This window comes from Lepeophtheirus salmonis, chromosome Z (genome assembly GCF_016086655.4).
Source record: "Lepeophtheirus salmonis chromosome Z, UVic_Lsal_1.4, whole genome shotgun sequence".
Taxonomy (NCBI): Eukaryota; Metazoa; Arthropoda; class Copepoda; order Siphonostomatoida; family Caligidae; genus Lepeophtheirus; species Lepeophtheirus salmonis.
Genome location: NC_092584.1, coordinates 13617359 through 13637470, shown reverse-complemented (window position 1 = coordinate 13637470; position 20112 = coordinate 13617359). Strand labels below are relative to the sequence as shown.

Below are 20112 nucleotides of genomic sequence, written 5' to 3'. Positions count from 1 at the left end.
CGACTTCATCTCCCCAAACTTTGGTCTCCCAAAATTGCTGGATCTTAATCCAATGAATTATGTTTGTGTGCGTGGGGACGATCGAACTAGAGAACAACCAAACCCCCAGCAACAACAAAGACGATCTATTAAGTCAAATCAATAAGGAATTTCAGGACTTATCAAGGGACCAAGTGACAAAGGCCTCGTATAGGGGCTATAATTGAGGCTGGAGGTGATTTTATACAATAAAATAAATCAAAATCCATCAATCTTTTTACATCTGTTTTTTTTTTATCTGATAAATGGTGTGAGAGGAAATAGTGCTTAAAAAAATCTTTTTTGTGTCACAAATATCCAACGTACCTTCTAATCTAATAAAATGTCATATCAGCTATGCTGCACTCGTCATAAGTATTCTTAAAGTTGGTAGGATTCTTCTTCTTTTTTACATAACAAGAGGTCATATTTTTTTACAAATCTACTAATTCAGAACCACCCTGTAGATGTGTTTCCTAAAAGTATTGAGAAAAAAAAGAGCTGAAGGGTAGAAAAGGAAAAAAAAAAAAATGGGGAACTCTATTTCCCAATAATATGTAGTAAAGAATATCATAAATACTCATTTAAGAATTTCTCTTAAAACGAAACAAAATTACAAAACAGAAAATAGAGGGATAATATGAAATAACTTTTTTCTTTATTTATTTATTTTATTTTTCTACTATTGCTATTTTCGTAGAAAATAAAAGGAATTGATGATAATACCTTCATGATAAATAAAAAATAGGCCTTCATAAATTGCAAACTATTTCAAAGGTAATCAAATTATGGACATTATGTAAATATGTTGTACCCTAATATAGATAAAGAGAAAATTGCATTTCTAATTTATGGGAAGGGCACTCCGTACTAGTAGATGTAATCTCATAATTTTATACGTTCCGTTTGTACAAATATAATATGTATTTAATGAATTTATTTGCTTTTGTACAATAAATCCCCAAGGAAAAAGAGGGGGCGGAAATTAATCATAATACTTTCGCCATTTTGAATTTTAGCCGGGATCTTGATTAATGTCTTTCTTTTAAGTTTTTATTTTAATAAACACATGGCCGAAAGGGATGCAAGCCTATAAGTTATTTTCCTCAAATTAAAAATGACATATTCGTGAGCTGTTCTCTTCATTTTGAATTCTATGTGAGATTTTGAGTTATTTGCATAATTATTTGGCGAAAAGAAATGCAAAATTATAAGTGAGTTATCCCCTACTCTTCGAAATGGATCCATTGATTTTGTGGGCAGCTGTTTTACTCCATTTTGAATTTGAAGGGAGTTTTTTTTTAAATAACCAAATGGTGAGAAGAGATGCAAATTATGAGTACTTTTCCACCTTTAAAATGACTTGTATTTATTGATCAGCTCTTTGGATCATAATTATTTTATTATTTGTATGTTTTTTCAATAACCAAATGACGAAAAGACATAATAGATTTAAAGTCGTTATGTTTTAGTTTAAAACTTTTATCTTAGTTTCTTTTTGAAAACTGAAGCGTCATTTTTAAACAGAAAGGAACAGCTAATAATTTGGAATAATACTTTATAAGTAACGGATTCTGAACCCTTTTTATATATCTTTATAAATTAAAGTTTGCTACTTTCAATAAGGATCAGATCTTGTCCTAAATACATAATTTTTGTATCATTAATAACAACTTTAAAACTTCCCTGACCCCATTCTGTGACTCATAAGTTGGAGAGGGAAAAAAAACTTTAAAATTATACTAGATGAAACTCTCAAGTTGAGATTTTATTATGTACTTAATATGTAAATTAAACGCATCAATGGTGAGTAGGGGTGAACTGAGTACTTCTTATTTTTGTGCTTTCTTGCTTTTCAATTATCTTGTACTATTATTTTTTAGATATAATATCCCACTCGTTCGCTACATATCAAGAGTACAATTGTCATGAAAAATGCTCAAGGTTGTGCCAGGCTCAACAGTTCTACTGGTTTTGGGTCTCGATTCAGCTCTAACGGGTTTGGTTCTTTTTTATACTACTCAATTTGGTAACAGCCACTTAAAACAAGGGGCTTCGCTAATACATTCGGGCTCATGAAATGATATTAGATACAATCAGGGCCACAGTTAACTTATACGCAGAGTGAGTAGTGTCCCAAGTTCCAGCGGGGCCCTAAAGCTAAGGGTTTTAAAGACAATAGTTTTTTTCAAGTGGAGGCCGTGATAGGAGGCTAGATAGAGAGTTGAGGATTGATTTCAGTCTACACATACATTGTACTCATGTTTTGTATAAAGGGGACCTCAACTAAAAATGTATGTTGGGTGTCCTGGCATACTAAAGTTTGGAAACCCCTAGCGTAAGATGTTTTAAGTTATGATATTATAGGGCACCGACGAGCTTAGTAGCGGTCCTGGATTCATAATCTACACCACACCTTCCCTCTTTTATTTACACCGTCAAACTGGTCAATTGTGAAAATTTTCTTGTACAATAACATTTTCAAAGCTGATTAATTCCACAACCGCCGGAACGACTTCTGGCTTGCACAAACAAAAGAAGAGGTCCAAGGGATACACCACACCAATTACTTCAGAAGAAAATGATCCTCATTGTTGGTGTCTATGATAGAAACAAGATACCTTTTTTCTTTTTCAAGCCTGTACAGAAAAAAGGGCAGGAGGTCCACAATAAGGTGCTTAGGTACAGCATCTTGTAATGGCTGAAGACCTAATACCCAGAAGGTAACTACGTGTGGACTCAAGACACATCCCCTCTCATACGTCTGCCAAGTGCCAAAAGTTATGTGCAGATAACATGGCTCGATTCTGGTATAAAAAGATATTGTACCCTTACTCACCAGATTTGAACCCACTTGACTTTTCTATATGGGACACTTATGAGTGGGAAACCAAGAGGGCCTCATTAACAAATGTGGACTCACTGAAGTCCTCCATAGTGGCTCCAGTGGACAACTTGTCGAGAGAGTTTGTCATCAACTCCTGCATGGCCTTCAGGCGACGTGTTAAGTCTGTGATTGATAATGAAGGTGGCCAATTTGAGTGAGAAAAAAAATTCTGCATAAACCTTGTCTACATGTTTTGTTAATATTTTTTGTGTACCTATTATTGAATTATAAAATGTATTATCCATCTCTCGAATCCACATTTTCTTGCCCTACCCTGTATATATCAAAAGTGTTTAAAATTTAAAACAATAATTGTAAGGTTTTTGGACCGAATCCTAACACTAATAAACATAATGACTCTAACTAGTAAGGACCTCCTTTTTCCATTCATATTTTTATATAAAACGAATATATGAAATACTGGCTGACTGGCTGGCTAGCAACGTAAATGTCTGTTTACATATATTAACTATAGTGTACGTAGAAGCAATTTTATTTTTTCATATATTCAATAAATAAATGTTTTTTGGCAGAAAGGGTTAAGCATTTTCTTCATTTTATTTTCCCTCTCTTGAGATTTTATCTCCTTTTTTTTAAAATAAAGAAAAAAGAGAATATAACAGTTGTATTCCCTGAAGAGGGTTTGTCTGAAAAGATAAAACTTTGTTTTAGGATTATTATTATAGTACATTTTGCTTATTATTATTGTTCTTGGAAGTATAATGTTCATTACTCCACCCCCCTTTTTTTTGTGTTCCTTGATGAAGACACCCCTATGCGTATCTCTCATCAGGGGCGTCTGCAGGGAGAGGGGCTCTAGCTCCCCTCTCCAAATTAAGGAACTTTTAATTTTACCAGAAAATTTAATATTTGAAATTTGATTTTCTATAAATAGCAGCGAATTTTTTGAATTTTTTCTCCCAAAAATTTAATATATGCTTTTTTTTGTCTTAAAAAATGTAATTTTCTACGTACAACAATGGATTTTTGAAATATTTTTCCAAAAAATTTAACTTTTCAATATACAAATTAACAAAAAAATTCCCAAAAAATTAAATTTTTTTGTAAGAAAAAATCAGAAGTGCACAGCTGTTGACAAAAATGTAAATTTTTTGGATACAAATTTCAAAATTTAAATTTCAGGTATTATATTTTTTGGGAAAAAAAAACCAAAATTTTAATTTCAAGTATTACATTTTGGAAAAAAATTTCAAAATCCACAGTTATTCACAAAGACAAAAATTTTTCGAAAAAAAATTTCAAAAATTCATAGGTATTCTCAAAAAATTAAATTTTTCTGACAAAAAATTTCAAAACTAAATTTCAAACATTAAATGTTTTGGAGGAAAATTTCGAAAATTCATATAGATATTCAAAGAAAATTAAATTCTTTTCAAATATTAGTTTTTTTAGTAGAATGCAAAACTTCCTTAAATTGGGGGAAGGGGGAGGTTACAGTCCCTTCAACACAGAATGTTTTTTTGTTTATTTTATTTATTACTAGGAAATGAAAATCATAGAAATAATGACCACTCGTATTACCCACAAAGTTGACAAAATTACCCCATTTGTGGGTAATTTACCCCTGTTCCTTGACTAATGTTCGAAACTATTAGGTCATAGCTTATAGGCATTTTTTTTGTTTTATCCGTTGGTCGACATTAATAACTTTTGGCAATGGCGGTACTCCTGCTTGTATTACAAATATACAATTTGCAATTTTGTGCACACCTACATAATCAATTTCTTTCATTCCAATTACAGAGAAGTCCTCTACAAATCCCAAAGAATGACAAAACCATATTTATAACGGATGACACTCTAATACTTAAAACAGTGGATGAGTCCAAGTCTGGAGTATATAGTTGTGAAGCCGAGAATCAAATAGGAAAGTCTGCCTCCAAGCCACTGATTCTAAATGTTAAATGTAAGTAATTTATTAATGTTTTACCTTCCTTAGGAGTAGCCCTATGTACATCTAAAAAAAGAAATAGAAATAATATATAATCAAAGAAATAAACGAATAAAAGGAACAAAGGAACTCATTGAAAGACGTTTCAATCATAATTAAATGCCTTTTTATAGAAGTGCGTTTACTATTTTTTTATTAGGATAAAAAAATGAGTTATTGATTCAAGTAATTTTTTTTTTTTTTGGGATTCAATATATTTATTAATTTATGTAATAGAGGAATATACTCGTACTTTAGAAAAAACAGGAATGAAAAACACAGATTATCCATATAAGAGATAAAATTAATCGTGATATATTTTCTTAATGTGATCAAAAAAATATTATAGGTATATTTAGATATGATACATTAGGCTGTCGTTTTTGCCTCTCGTAATTTCACCTCTTGGAATTTTTTCCTCATAACATATTCGCAGCACTTTATATTAGATATTATACGTAGAAGTGGAAACCGTAAGCATTGTCGGTCTGTCAAACATCCACAAAAACTAACATGGTAAAACTGACTTCAGGAAATTTTATTATTCACTTTATCTGTAAAATTACGCTGCAACTTGTTTTAAATAGTGTATGGGAGGGATGTCCAACCCGTGGCCTCCTTAATGTGCTCAAAAAGTACTTCTACGCAAAATTACAAAAATTTCATCAAAGTCCGAGGTACTGCAGCGTAGAATCATTAAAAATCATTTGACGTCATCTCGTATTTTCTGAAACTCTAGCAGGGTATTCAAATCGGTATTGAAAGATTAAATTTGGCCTTTTTTTACACTTGTTAGAAATTTTTTGAGAAAAAAGGGAATTTCACTTATTTTTCTATCTACCAATGACTTTTTCCTCAGGTAACACAGTAATTGATCTATTAAAATGAAGAAAAAGGAAGGTTCAATATGGGCATAAACATTTTTTTTTTTCTACAAAATCAATGTATTTTTATTTAAATTTAAGCTTCATCAAAAAATCCTGTCTTTACTTTAAGACTTTTGACATATTTTTGCTGTTAGTTTTTCAAGATAGGTAGGTTTGATATCATTCCATGCATTCTTTAAAATGTTTCACAACTCATTCTTATTTGTAGGGGACTCTTCCCGAAATTTTAAAGAAGTTGAGCTGGTTATTTTATAATAGATAAGATGTGAGAGGCTTCTTACTTTTCCAAGATGTTATAGTTGAGCTTGGATGTATTTTTTGGATCGTTGTCTTATTGAAGGAAATACTTCCTTCCAATTAATATCTGTCCACAAGGAATTACTTGCATCTTCCGGAGATGGAATGAAAACTATTCTGAAGGAATTGACTGCCAATTTCTTATACTTGCCAGAGAGAAAAATTAGATGTAAAATTAAGCCTGACCAAAACAGCAGGATTTTTACAGAAGAATAATTAAAAAATATTTCATGGATATTTCAATATCTTCATAATAATTTTCATTGGGTTAAAGTAAAAAATAATGATAAATTCATAAAAATTGATGAAAATTACGAAGAAGTCGTTTTTCCAAACTTTTTCTTGGCCGTGTATATTTGGCCTAAATTTTTTAACTTTTCCATATCCAGTTTGGCCATTTTGATAGAATCCTTGTTCCTCTCCAACGTTTGAACTTGCTGATAGCATAGACAGTGATTCTTGAGACGCTCAACTGCTTGGAGTGCGCGAATGGAAATTCATCGATCAATCACTCAAACTTCATAAAATTGTTTATAATATTATTGTTCTATGTAGCCATTATGAAAATTAATTAAATAGGTTCTTTAGCCAACTGCAATGAGGCCCATTATATTAAAAAGTTAGATATCTCTGCTGTAGTGGGTCTAAAATTACCCAATGATTTGCATTTTCCATATTTTTTTCACGCATAACATAGCAAAATATAACACTTAATGAAATCATAACAGTAAGAATATTCTCTTTTTTAAATTAGAGCAACTACAAGTCATTGAGCACATCATAGACCCTGAAATGATTAAAAATCAGGTCACAATAAGATTGTACTCATAATAAACCAAAAACTTAAAAATATCCAAAATACAATATTTGAGACGGAACAATATAATTAAAAATGGACAATTACGACGACTGTTGTCCAGTCCAGACTTAGAACATCTCCCTAAGAACGTCCGCCCAAGGGATTGGTCCTGAGGATCGTCAGTCCTTACTACCAGTATCTTTCATTTTGTAAGAAAATATCGATGATATAATAACTCTAAGAAAATATCGATGATATATTAACTCAAATAAAATATATGACATATATATTAATAAAACTGCACATTTCTTGTAAAAAATATTCCTTTTTTCGTTATAATGCATTATAAAATATAATTGATTCTGTAATATAGTGAGGGGTCCATTAAAATCTGAGCACTTAGAATTTCCAACTTCAACAAGATATGATTTATTAATTAACAATAGAATTTCAACAAAAATAACTATAAATAGAGCTCTAAAGACTCATTCAAAAGATTGTGCAATTGCTGAAGTCGAAAATGACCTTTCCACTCTCACAAAGTTCTTTTCACCTACTATTTCGATAGCTATCTGGGAAGTCTGGTGTGAAAACCTAAGATCTCTTGCATGATCCCTCATGGACTTGAAGGGATTGGCCTGAACTATTTTTTTTAACTTGTCCATATCCAGTTTGGCCATTTTGATAGAATCCTTGTTCCTCTCCAACGTTTGAACTTGCTGATAGCATAGACAATGATTCTTGAGACGCTCAACTGCTTGGAGTGCGCGAATGGAAATTCATCGATCAATCACTCAAACTTCATAAATGATTGAATAAGTAAGTGTTCAGATGCCAATGGTGACCACACAGTATGAGAGTAATTTTAAAAAAAGGAAACCCTTTCATGACGTCACATATGATGGATGTTAGCTAACTTAAGGAACCACAAGTGGGCTGGCCTGGACAGCGGTCTTTGACCCTAAATAAAGACTGTCACCAAGTTAATTATGACGCATCCATCTCATTATTTAAATTAAAATGAGAAGCCTTATACTTTTCTCAAGTCAGTTTTTAATTGTTCCAAGCCGAAAAGGTATTTGTGTAAGGGTAATATAATGGCAAAAATGGGACAGTCTATTTAATGTAACATAAAATGTATATTTATAACATGTTTCTAGGTAAGCTTAACTTTTATTTATTCCCCCCCCATGCATTTATAATAAATAAAGTTCTCCTTGGTTTTATTTTCAATAAGAATACTTAAGCTAAGACCTGCACAAATTAGTTTAAATGCTACTTATGTTAAAATAATAATAAGCTCCTTATTTGTTAACTATTTATAAATAAAGACATCGAAACAAGTAATTTATATGTCAATGATACTTTATTAATAGTAATATATTCTATTCATGTTTGGAAGATGTGTTTAGGACCTCAATTAGAGGCATCAGGGGCGTCCGTTCACTAGGATATTTGAGAGGGTGCAAATTTGTTTTTGGAATTTTGTAGAAAACAATTTCAAATATCCACAGTTGTTCACAAAACATAACAATACTAAGAATGTTCGCAGGGCCTCACGAGGATTTTATTTTAAGAGGCTTGTTTTTTGGGATTTCTTTCAAAAAAGGTTAAAAAAATATAGCTTTGATCAAAAAATGAAACTTTATAGAAAAAAATATGAAATGTTACTTCTTTTTTTTTGGAAAAAAATTACAAAATCCATAAGTATTAACAAAAAAATAATTTTTTTGTGCCTAAAACCTAATCTTGTATAAAATAAATGTAATTGTCGTTGTATCTATGTCAAAGTTTTGCCTGCTAGTATCTACTCTAACGACCTTTGGTACCGACTCAGATCTGGTGGGCAAAGGCTCATATGTACTGTGTAGTGGGCTCATTACAGAATCAAACATGTATATTTCTTGTTGTCCAACTCGACGATTTCTATTATTTTATCGACATTTTCGATGATTGGCCTACCAGAGCATGCCTCATTTTCGGCGTCCATATTACCAGAATGTAATTGTTGGAAACAATGCATTACTTTTGCATTCATTACTGTATTGGGTCCATAAACATTAGTAATTTTTTTCACGTCTGCTCCTTATTTTCACATTGCTCGTAGTGATACTGATATCGTGTTTTGTTTCTTCTTCTTTTTACATCTATTTTGGAACGTTGTAACAGACAAACTGTCTTCTCCAAACACAAAACATAAAAATGAACATTTTTTAACCATACTTCAAGCTTTTTTTCATGCATTGTATAAATTGTGAGATACAGGTCATTAAAGACATCCAACGAAAAACTCTCAGAATTTATTACTTCACTTTATATATCCCTATATTTTATGCGAATGTATTTAAGTCTGTGTATCCTTGAATTACGGCCAAACCAGTGACTGGATTTAAATTTTTCATACTGGTCTTTAAGGCTCTTAAAGATGGTTTTAATAACATTTTTGTTTGGCCTTCAAGGTACTGGAGGAATTAAAATAGCATCTTTCCAAGAACGAAATTTTTGAATAACAAAATATACAGAAATAAAGACCATAAATTATTTTCAATTAATCTTTTTGCATGTTGCTGTTTATTTTTGCACACTTTTTTAAAGGACATTTGAAGGTTTATTGAAGATAAAAGAAGAAGAAGAGAGAATAAGCAATGATTTTTGACAATAATATGAAAGATGAGAAAACAATAGTTCAATTTGAATATATTTTCTTCACTAAACCTTTCCTTTAAAAGAACAGACCTACTATAGTATTTAATTAAATGTCAAAACATATGTATATTTTGAGTATGCCGCAGAACCGACTTTGAAAAACACTGATCTAACTGAACATGAGCATTGTTAGCAAAAACAAAAGTTCTAATAAATCAAATATTCAAAGACACTAGCACGAGCACACTATCTTAAAGATAGCCAATTAAGATTTTATTTATATATAGCTTGCTTATGTTGAAATTCTAAACTAAAACCATCTACTCTCAACTATAATTCTATAATAGTTAAGTTTCTATTGTAAAACTTCCTTGTATACAACATTTTTCGTTGTTTTCTGTCCATTTGATGTAAATACAATGAAACGTGCATCCCTTTTGACACTCTTGAAAAAGCAACATTTAATTCACCACGTGAAAATACTGATTTTGGTAAATATAAACTATTTTTTTAAATGTTTGACTCTTTGATTTATTTATTGTCATTGACAATGCAAACTTGCCATTTTCTTTCTTCAACCATAAATATAATGAAGATTGAAGATACGTACTAAGATTGACTCACTCATCTTCTTCCGAATTCCCTTTTTTAATTCGTATTTAATGCACGTTCTGTTAGTGCAATAATTTGTTTTTTTTGGATTTATATTTTTTTTTTTTGGTGCATTTTCGAATATACAATCCATTCCTTAAAAAAACTTCCTTCCAGAGCGCAGGAATCTGATCTGAGTTAAAGATGGCCTGACGTACGTAACTAAAAAAAAATTATAAACTACTTTTATTTTATGTTTAAAGTCGGTATCTATCTCTGTTTTTTTTGTTTTTTTAAATAAATGCATTTTTATCATTGTTTTTCTAAGAGGGACATACATCACATAAATTATTTTAATACTATGTAGGATATTAAATATTTAAACTGATTTAAATAGCAATGCATAAAAATCTTAACGTTGATCTTAATGAAGATCACTTTTATGTCACACAATATGTAATTTGTTGTTTTGTCAGTCTGCTTTAAAATATTTATATATGCTTGAAAATATCAATTATAACTTCAATGAGAAATGATACAAAGCTTTCGTACTAAACATTATCTGTGAATAATAGTTATAAATAGTGTGCGGCCATAATATTCCAGTCTCTTGTACGTACTAATAAGAATCATTATACTCGTATTAAAATATATTACCACCAAGGAGATGAATTTGATTTAATGTGTTCCTTTTATTTTATAAATAACTATTTGTACAAAGATAACGTGTTGCATGCACCAACAGGGGCGTCCGCAGGATTATATATATATTTTTTTATGAGGCTTGGTGTTGAATTTTTTTTAAATTAAATCCATTAAATTTTGTGTAAGAAAATTTGAATAATTAAATTTTTTCAAAAATAAAAAATTCCACAGCTGAACACACAAAATTCAATTTTTTGGAAAAAAGTTTTAAAATTAAATTTGAAATATAAAAATTTTTTGTAAAAAAATTTCAAAACTTAATTTTTTTTTTTTTTTTTTTTCAAAAATTTGGAAAAAAATATTTAAAAAATTAAATTAAATTTTATGAAGAATATAATCAAACATTACATTTTAATAAAAGAAAATTATTTTCTGATTCCGGGGAGGGGTGCTACAGTGACTCTAACTCATCCCCTGTGGACGCTCCTGACCTATCAACTAACAAAAAAACAATCCGTGACAACCAATACCTATTTGTTTTATAGCTTCCCCTGTGTGCTCAACGGATCCTAGCATAACAAGTGTAGCGCTCCATGAGAACGTAGAGCTCTCTTGTACCGTCAAAGCGAATCCCATAAAAAACATTCGTTTCCATTGGAGCCTCAACACATCCAGTGACGCCGTGGACTTCCCCAGCTCAAGATATAAAAGTACAGGGCTTACAAGTCACTTAGTCTATTCACCAAAGACGGCTTTGGACTACGGGACGGTTACATGCTCTGCGTCTAATGAGTTGGGGCCCTCGGAGGCTCCTTGTATTTATCACATAAGACCTGCAGGTAAAGACTAACACTCACTTATTTTATTTAAAAAATACGTATTTTTAATCTTTCAACTATAACAATACTAAAAATATTACCACGGGGGTTAGGAGGATTCTATTTTAAGGGCCTTGTTTTTGGAATTACATTGATAAAATCGAAAAATTAAAATTAGCTGATCATAAAAATTAAATGTTTTTGAAAGAAATTTAAAAATTAATTTAAAATATTGAATTTCTTGCCATATTCACAGAAAATTAAATTTTTAGAAAAAAAATTCTTAGCTATTCACAGAAAATTCAATTTTTGGAAAAATTTCAAATATTAAATTTTTTGGAAAATTTTTCCGAAATCTATAGTTATTGACAAAAAAATGAAACCTTGAGGAAAAAATTGCAAATTGAAAAAAAAAATCAAAACTAGTCACAAAAAAAATTAAATTTTTGAAAAATAGTTAAAAAAATTATTTCAAGTATTGAAATTCTGGGAAAAAATATTCAAAAAATTTATAGCTATTCACAGAACATTAAATTTTCTGGAAACAAATTTCAAAATTAAATTTAAATTATTACATTTTTTAAGAAAAATTTTAATAATCCACTTTTGTTTCCAAAAAAATATCAAAAAATAAATTTTTGAAAAAAATTTCAAAAATCTATAATTTATTGTTTAGAAATATAGTTTTAAAAAAAATGAAACTATAACCTTTTTTGGAAATAAAATGCAAATATTAATATTAAGGGGAAAAAATTCTTGTAAAAAGCAAAAATTTATTAATTTGGGAGGTGGGCTACTAGCTTTTTAGCCCAACATCTGTGGACGCCAATGAGCCCGGATAATTTGTAAGGAAAAGAAACTTGGACTCAATAGGATAACGTTGTAATACATTTAAAGAGGAATTGTAATAGCATAGTGGTTAAGGTACCCATAAAACCAAAAGTTTGTTTCAAAAATGCATTTAAAAAAAATATATTTGATCTTCAGCTACTCAAATATGCAAAAAAAAAAAAAAAAAAAGTTATTTAATACAATGATAAGAGGTGCTTACGAGAGCTTAAAGTCAATCTGTTGACTTGATCGTAGGGTGGACCAAAAAACTAACATTCAGATGAAGATTTCACAAAAAGTATACATCATAAACATATTTTAACTCGTTTGAAAGATGAATTCTAAAAGATAAACTCAACATCACAATTTTTTTAGAGTAGGTTGGACAGGGAAAGTTTAAACACATTTTACTGAATGACTTGTATATACTTCAAATAAGACGAATCAAACTTGTTCACAACAGATATACATCTATTCACTAATAGTCAAATGAGTTAAAATACATTTATTATAAGTATTTTTTGTGGTATCTTCATTTGAATGTAAATTATCCGGTCCATCCAACGATGAAGTCATTAAATTGACTTTAAGCTCTCGAGAGCACCTACTATCGTTGTCTTTTTTTGAGATTTTTTTTTTTTGTATATTCGAGTTCTGAAATCAAATAGAAAGAAAATGGGTGTTTGCTTTTCAAATATTTGAGAAAAAAAATTGAGGATATATGTCTTGGTACACCCTAATGGTGGTATCAAATAATGCATCAACCTAAAGGCAATCTGCGACAAAAACTCAGAAAAAGTGAAAATCCCAATTTACTTTTTTCATATACATATACGTGTACAACCCTATATTTCATAGACATATTTGAATAAATTTAAGGCGTTATATTCAAATTTATGGGATGATTTAGAAAACCCAAGAATTTTAACTATATTTTAAAAGCTTTATTTGATTGATGCGCCTTTAATTCCTAGCAATATAGTCCCTTTCATATAAACTCCATCAATTTCTCATTATTTTATTTGGCCGATCAATTTTGGCTACTTTAAGTGCGATTTACGATACAACTAAATGATTGTTACGAATAATTTGTTGATAGAAATTGACGGTAATTCGTCGAAGAATACAAATTTAATCCACACTCAATTTTGAAAAGATTAATCTATTGTGATGACGGTTCATAAATAACAAATATGTATCAATAATAAATATATATAGAATATTAATCAAATGGCTAACATTTTGGAATGTTAAAAAAATAAATAAAGACGAAAATCAACTTAGTAACTTTGACAATTTAAAAAGTGTTTTAAATTATAGCAACTTTGACGAAGGGAAGGACGAGAAACGAATGAAACATTTTCAATCTTTAAATCTACTCTAAGTACAACAAAGACATACTATTATATCTCTCCAACAAATTCTGTAGGATACATTCAAATGTTCAATCCGGTTTTGTATATAATTGAATGTAGGAATTAAATAATAACTTCGATAAAGAAAAATGCTAACGATTAAGCTGCAGTCTTTTTGTAATTGCTAAATAATAATTGATTTACCAAAGCTGTCATCATTATTCTTTTATGCTTGAAGAGAGAACAATAAGTATAAAAGAATCACTAGTGCATGAGAGACAAAGAATAAGCCTGAGGATTTGTTGCGGACTTATAATTGTATGTCCTTGTTGGACTCTGAGTTGGATTAAGGTTTGGCATCAGAATAATTTACTGCCTTTATCATTACTAGATACAGAGTTGGATTTGTGTGTATTTCTGTCCTCTAATTAAAAGTCTTGACAGCTACGCTGTTCTCCTTGAAAATATTTTTTAAATTGTCATAGTTGCCATGTCTTTTTTTTTTTTAAATATATCAAAAGTAATTAAATTTTTAACCCCATCAATTATTAGGTATTGAGAGCAAATCGTTACACTTATAATTAAAATGACTCCAACCAGCATTGAGAACTCGTTTTTATTTCCAGATTTATATGTAAATATACTTACAGGTAGTCTTGTGTCAGCAGGGGCGCCCCCATATGGGGTGGCTGAAGGGGCTTTAGATCCCCCCCCCACCACCATTAAGGAACTTTTGCTTTTAACTAAAAAATTTTTGGTCAGAAAACAAAAAAAAAATAGGCGAAAATTAGGGTAAAAAAATTAATTTTTTTTGAACAGCTGTGAATTTTTTAATTTTTTGCCGAAAAAAATAATTTTGTATGAATAACAGTAAATTTTTGAAAAAATTTGTGAGCAGCTGTTGATTTTTGAAATAAAATGTAATATTTGAAACTTTTGATTTTTTTTTCAAAAAATTTCGAAAAACCCCCCAAAAAATATATATATATAATCCTGTGGACGTCCCTGGTCAGTCCTTATTTATTCGGCGGACCGGTCCTTAAGATCCTTGGCCCTTTGTACAACTGATTATAGAAAATAAATAAATTTGAGTCACGTTATAAAACTGTTTTTTACAAGTTTAATTCTTGGTTTATTTTTTTAAACATATATTATTAGAATCTCTGAGCATCACTGTACAAAGTACATCAAATAACTTTATTTTATTATGTACGAGTATATACGCATGTCTTTATTACTTACAATAGCAGCAAAGCATACAGATTGAATTATTATATTTTATTTCAAATGATTTCTTTTCCGGATCCTCATCTCCGGTCTTACATATGAATGATCATTCATATGTAACTTTACATATGTTATGTACTCAATAATTTAGTATTATGATGATATCTATATATTGATTAAAAAACTGTATTTATTTGATATTCAATATATTTATGTAATGTATAAAAACTAAAAAGAAGCCTTGAATCAATGGAAAAAGAAACCAATTTAATTTGAACGTGCAATTGTTTCAAATAATGTTATTAATGTTAAAGTTAATATATACTTCATCTTTGAAAGTTATTACATATACTGCCTACAAGTTGCAAATAAAATACTTGTAAACAGTTCTTAACAAATATTAGTAGACCAATATTTGATCTTATATCTCTAGAACAATAAGAGATGGAAACTTGACATTTTACTTAATAAATTAAGCTATAATTTGTTCCATATGATTCCCACTAGCTCCCACACTTGCCTCCAAATGGTTTCTAAAGACAGAGAAAGTCATTTTGTTTTAGGCCTCATCCATTTTGTCCCAGGCTGCAATGATGGACACCTTCAGGTGATCCACATTCATATGGGAGAGTCGATAGGTTTCCCTCTCCACAACAATCCCTATGCTGTAATCAAATGGATTCAAACGAGGAGATTAGGGGGGCATATGAGTGAGGGTCAAAAATTGTATAAATTATAGCCAAGCGAAACTATGGACTTTAAGCCTTCAAGTTGACCTAGATTCCTCGAATTTGTGCCTAATTGCATGCACAGTATTGCTAGAACACCCCAATTGGTTGGCAATGCCCCTGTGCTATATTTAAGTACGGATCATAATCAGGATGTTGTTTCGTTTGGTTTGTTCCATGACTGAAATAAAATATGAAAAAATGTTACTTTCAAATTTCCTACAGTAAAACATAGAAACACTCTAGAAATTTTAAAAACGTAACCTTAAAAAAAAAAAAAAAAAAAGAATTATTTGAAAAGAATTTCAAAAATTTCACAGCTTTTTTTTTTTTGGAAATAAATTTAAAAAATCCAGAGCATTTTACAAAAATTAAATTTTTGTAAAAAAATAAAATTTCACATTTTAATTTTTTTGAAAGAAGTCCCAACAATTAAAATTTCAAATATAAAAAGTTTTCGGGAAAAAAATTCAAATTTTTAATTCTACTACGAGTCCGACAAGGACTTACAATTGAAACTTCCAAGTAAACCCTCATTCTTACTCTCCGTCTTTCATGAGTACACGTCTAGGTTCTTACTTTATACTTAGATGTTCTGTCTTAGTATAAATGCATAATAATGCTTTGAAGAAAAATAAAATCCGCTCAGGCTTTCCAGGACATGTTTTACACATCTCTAAATATCTAATTACCAATCAATTATCTAAGGTTATTATCATTTCGTTTTGTACCAACAAACCTCCAAATGAAATAGCCTAGTGACGGGATCACCTTCCATGATATATTCAGTTATGTAATTATCCTCCTCTCAAGTATTGTTGAGAGGAGGATATATTTATTCGGGCCAGTTTAGTCTTAGGAACAGTCCTCCTGACTCTCAGTATTATAACTGATTAAAAATTGGAAGAGATATAGTTGTGTGACGTCATCAAGGATCAAAATTTATCAGTTTTAGGACTGATGTGCAGGACTGAGGAGCTGGACCGGACTGCAGTCTTCAGTCCTAAATAAGGACTCACACAAATCTACTCTCAACACAAGCACTACTTACTTTATTCATTTCATTTTTGAGTTTTAACTTGTACAATTTTCTCATACAAGTCACAAACTTGTATAAAATTACAGCTATTACAAATATTTAGTAGATTTATAAACAAAGTTATTATTACAATTTCTATTAAGTGAGCATAACGAGAAAACTGTGGATTGCCAAGAAAGTAATTGAATTATTTTTATTCTTAAAGCAATTCATTCCTATATACGTCTATAGGTATGATAAACGAATCGAAAAAGAAACTCAATTAACCTTACTTCTCTCTGTACCTTCTAGTACTCACAACAAATTATATATGTCCTTATCTTATTCAATATAGGTAGTATTTGTATATAAAGATACATCTTTCTTTATAAGAGAAGAAATTTATACATATATATAGCCTGACAACATAAAAGTAAGCTAGAATGGTTTGTTTTTTTGCAAAATTGACAAATTATCTTCCATTCCTATCAACAAATTATTTTTATTGAGCCATTGAGTGTGTAGCATATTACACATTCAATGAGCCAAAAATTGATGATCACATATCGGGTCTAATATAAGTATCTTAAAACTAATAAAGGTTCTAAACTTTAGATAAAACTTAACTTTACTTTTCCCACAAATTTTGATACAAAACCTATTATTAACACGTTCGATAGATATCCAAGGACATTTTTTGGATGTGGAAAGTAGGTATTTGACTTCAATCAGACCAATTTTTTCATTTATTTCTTCAGAGTTGAGATACTGATTTGCTTGATTTATTGAAAATAACAATTATCTCGATCCGTGTTTGATGTGAGAAAATATTTTCCATGAAGAAAAGTAGGACCATAGACATTTAAAATAATTGTAAAATGTATTTGAAGCACCATTATATTATTTTTGTTGTGCAATCTTAAAAGGGTAGAAGCAGTAATAATCCATCTTGTACTGTTCCAAGATGTTTTTTTAAGAAAATATTCAGCTACATAATGTGGCCCCTTTTGCACAATATGACAAATCCTCAAACATTTATATAAATATTCTTCTATGTTTGGTACACTTCCTTTGATAGCCACAAATGTGTTATAATGTACGTTTTACTTGAAAAGTTTGAAATTTGAGAGCTCTATAAGATTTAGGCCCTTTTGTTTTCGTTTGATAGTATTCAAATATTTTTTTAAAGTCAATTCATTCATGTGAAGTAAACGAATAAATAATATCAACATTTAAACAATACCATAAAAAATGTAGTCAAGAGAAAAGACACAAAATCTTAATTGTTACAAGTCACTCAAGATCAAAATTGAATAAAAGCTTTTAAAAGTCGTATTTCATGAATTAATTTACTGAGTATCCAAAGATTTAAAAACTAGGTATGTTTTTGTCCATTTTTATCTTGTTTTTGAATATATTAAATAATATAAACTTCTGAATAAATAGAAAAACAATAATTATTTATCTATATTTGTTTGCCGTCCATAGTTACTTAAGTGATTTTAAACTTACAAAACCAACTATATAATAAAGTCAAAAAAATTAGTAACAAATTCAAAAAAAATTATAGAATAGTTTTTTCTTTTGGAAGATATAATGTTTATATCTTTATACTTATTAATATTATAATTCCCAGACATCTCCTAATCATTAATGTACGGGGGATACTTCAATGATATAAAAATGTACGCTGTTTTCATTTGTTGATTTTTCAAGCTCTTTTCTCAAAATCAGTGTTGCTCTGAACGTTGATTGGTTAAACTAAAATTTTCAGGAATAATTATTGCCAAATAATAATTTCATAATTAAAAAGAATTAGCTTACTATTACCAACGAATTTTGAGTCAATACAATAAAGTGATACATATGAGATGTACAGTAAGCGAGTTTGACATAATACTGGCCCAGACCATGACACTGGGAGGCTTCTTGCACTTGGTCATCCTGCGTTGCTCCTAGTGAATGCTGTCAATGGTATTTCCTAAGATATGGTCATTTTGGGCGTTCTGGATAGCCTCAACTGTGAACAACTTTGTCTATCTATCCAAGCTATTTTGAACCAAAGTTTCTATTAAACTATTTTATTTGTCCATAACATATTATCTAACCTGAGTTTGAGTACACCATCCTAGAGGCAGACTTACTTTGAAATCAGGACAAGGACAATGTATGTAAAGACTTGGATACTGCTCTGCTCTACAATGCTAATAGTTTTCTTATGATTAGCAACAGAAAAAAAATAATTGTTTGTCTCATAAAAATCCATACGATGAGGCCAGAGAGTTCGTGTTTTATTTTATTTTATTTGGGCTATTGGAACAATATCAGTTTTATCACTGCGTCATTTTTTTTTGTTTTCTTCTTTGTCATAAAATTGTTATATATTTACGTAATGTATATAACATATAGCTACCATTGTTTTTGAATAGGAAATCAATTGAAAAAAAGCCTGCGTATGTATTATTATAAATCCATATGTTGTATAGTATATATTTTTTTATATAGATATGATGCATTTATTAAATAGTATTAGGGATACAATTATTTACGTTTAAAATAACGATTTCATAAACTATATTGCCATTTAAACAGAAAAAAAAACTTTTTTTTTTAAATGAATACATTAATAGTTAAGTAGAGTATCCTTAAAAGCTACTCTGTGGCTAGTAGTGTGTCTCCAACTGAGAAAGAGTCCATGATGTTAGTCAAGGTGAACGATCCTGTTCGTGTGTTTGTCGCGTAGAGCATTTCCTGGAGCTTGGAAATAATGTTTTTTTTTATTTTGAGACACTCATCATATGAAGGTGACGTGACGACGATAATATGTACAATGTGTTGGATTCGAATCAAAGATGTCAGATGCGGTCGAGTTAGAGTTTTGAGTTCTTCCTCTCGTAGAGTTCATAAATCAACTATATAGGAGTTTTTGAGTATAGTCGAGTTAGAACACTATCCCATCTTCTTTTAATAAAAAGGAGCGTTTGTATCTTGTTTTTTATTGTCTACACAGAAAAGTTCGGCCATTTGCCATTCTCAACATCTCAAGTGTTTTTCATTTTTTAGACAAAATTTGATCCATGTTTTTCAATAGCAAAAAATCGCCGACTAAGGAAAATACTACTAACGTATGCCTTTCACAAACAGAATAAGCATATTATATAGCTAAAACAGTAAATATATATTCGTAGCGAGTGTAATAGCATAAAAAATAGAACATAGCAAATGTACTATGCCCGCGAAATTTGAAAAGTCATCTTACTTTTTGAAAATACCTCGTATGAATATAAATAAATACGGTTTACACCTCATTATTATTTATTTTTTGTTGGAAATTACTGTTCCCATTGAGGTTTTTTTAAATCAAAATACATATGTAATGTCTGTGACAATAAAGCCCATTCAAAAAATAATTGA

General features: G+C 29.9%; 1 protein-coding gene across 4 annotated transcripts in view; it reads left to right on the top strand.

The window, feature by feature from the left end:
• LOC121130481 (protein turtle) overlaps positions 1–20112 on the top strand; it is a 263769-nt gene that overhangs the window by 143558 nt on the left and 100099 nt on the right. For 2 of the 4 annotated variants that reach the window (XM_071893656.1, XM_071893655.1), the window contains exons 9-10: positions 4670–4832; positions 11267–11560. In XM_071893656.1, coding sequence (XP_071749757.1) covers positions 4670–4832; positions 11267–11560 — 457 coding nt within the window. The remainder of the gene's footprint in view (positions 1–4669; positions 4833–11266; positions 11561–20112) is intronic. The other 2 variants (XM_071893658.1, XM_071893657.1) reach the window with 1 other exon arrangement.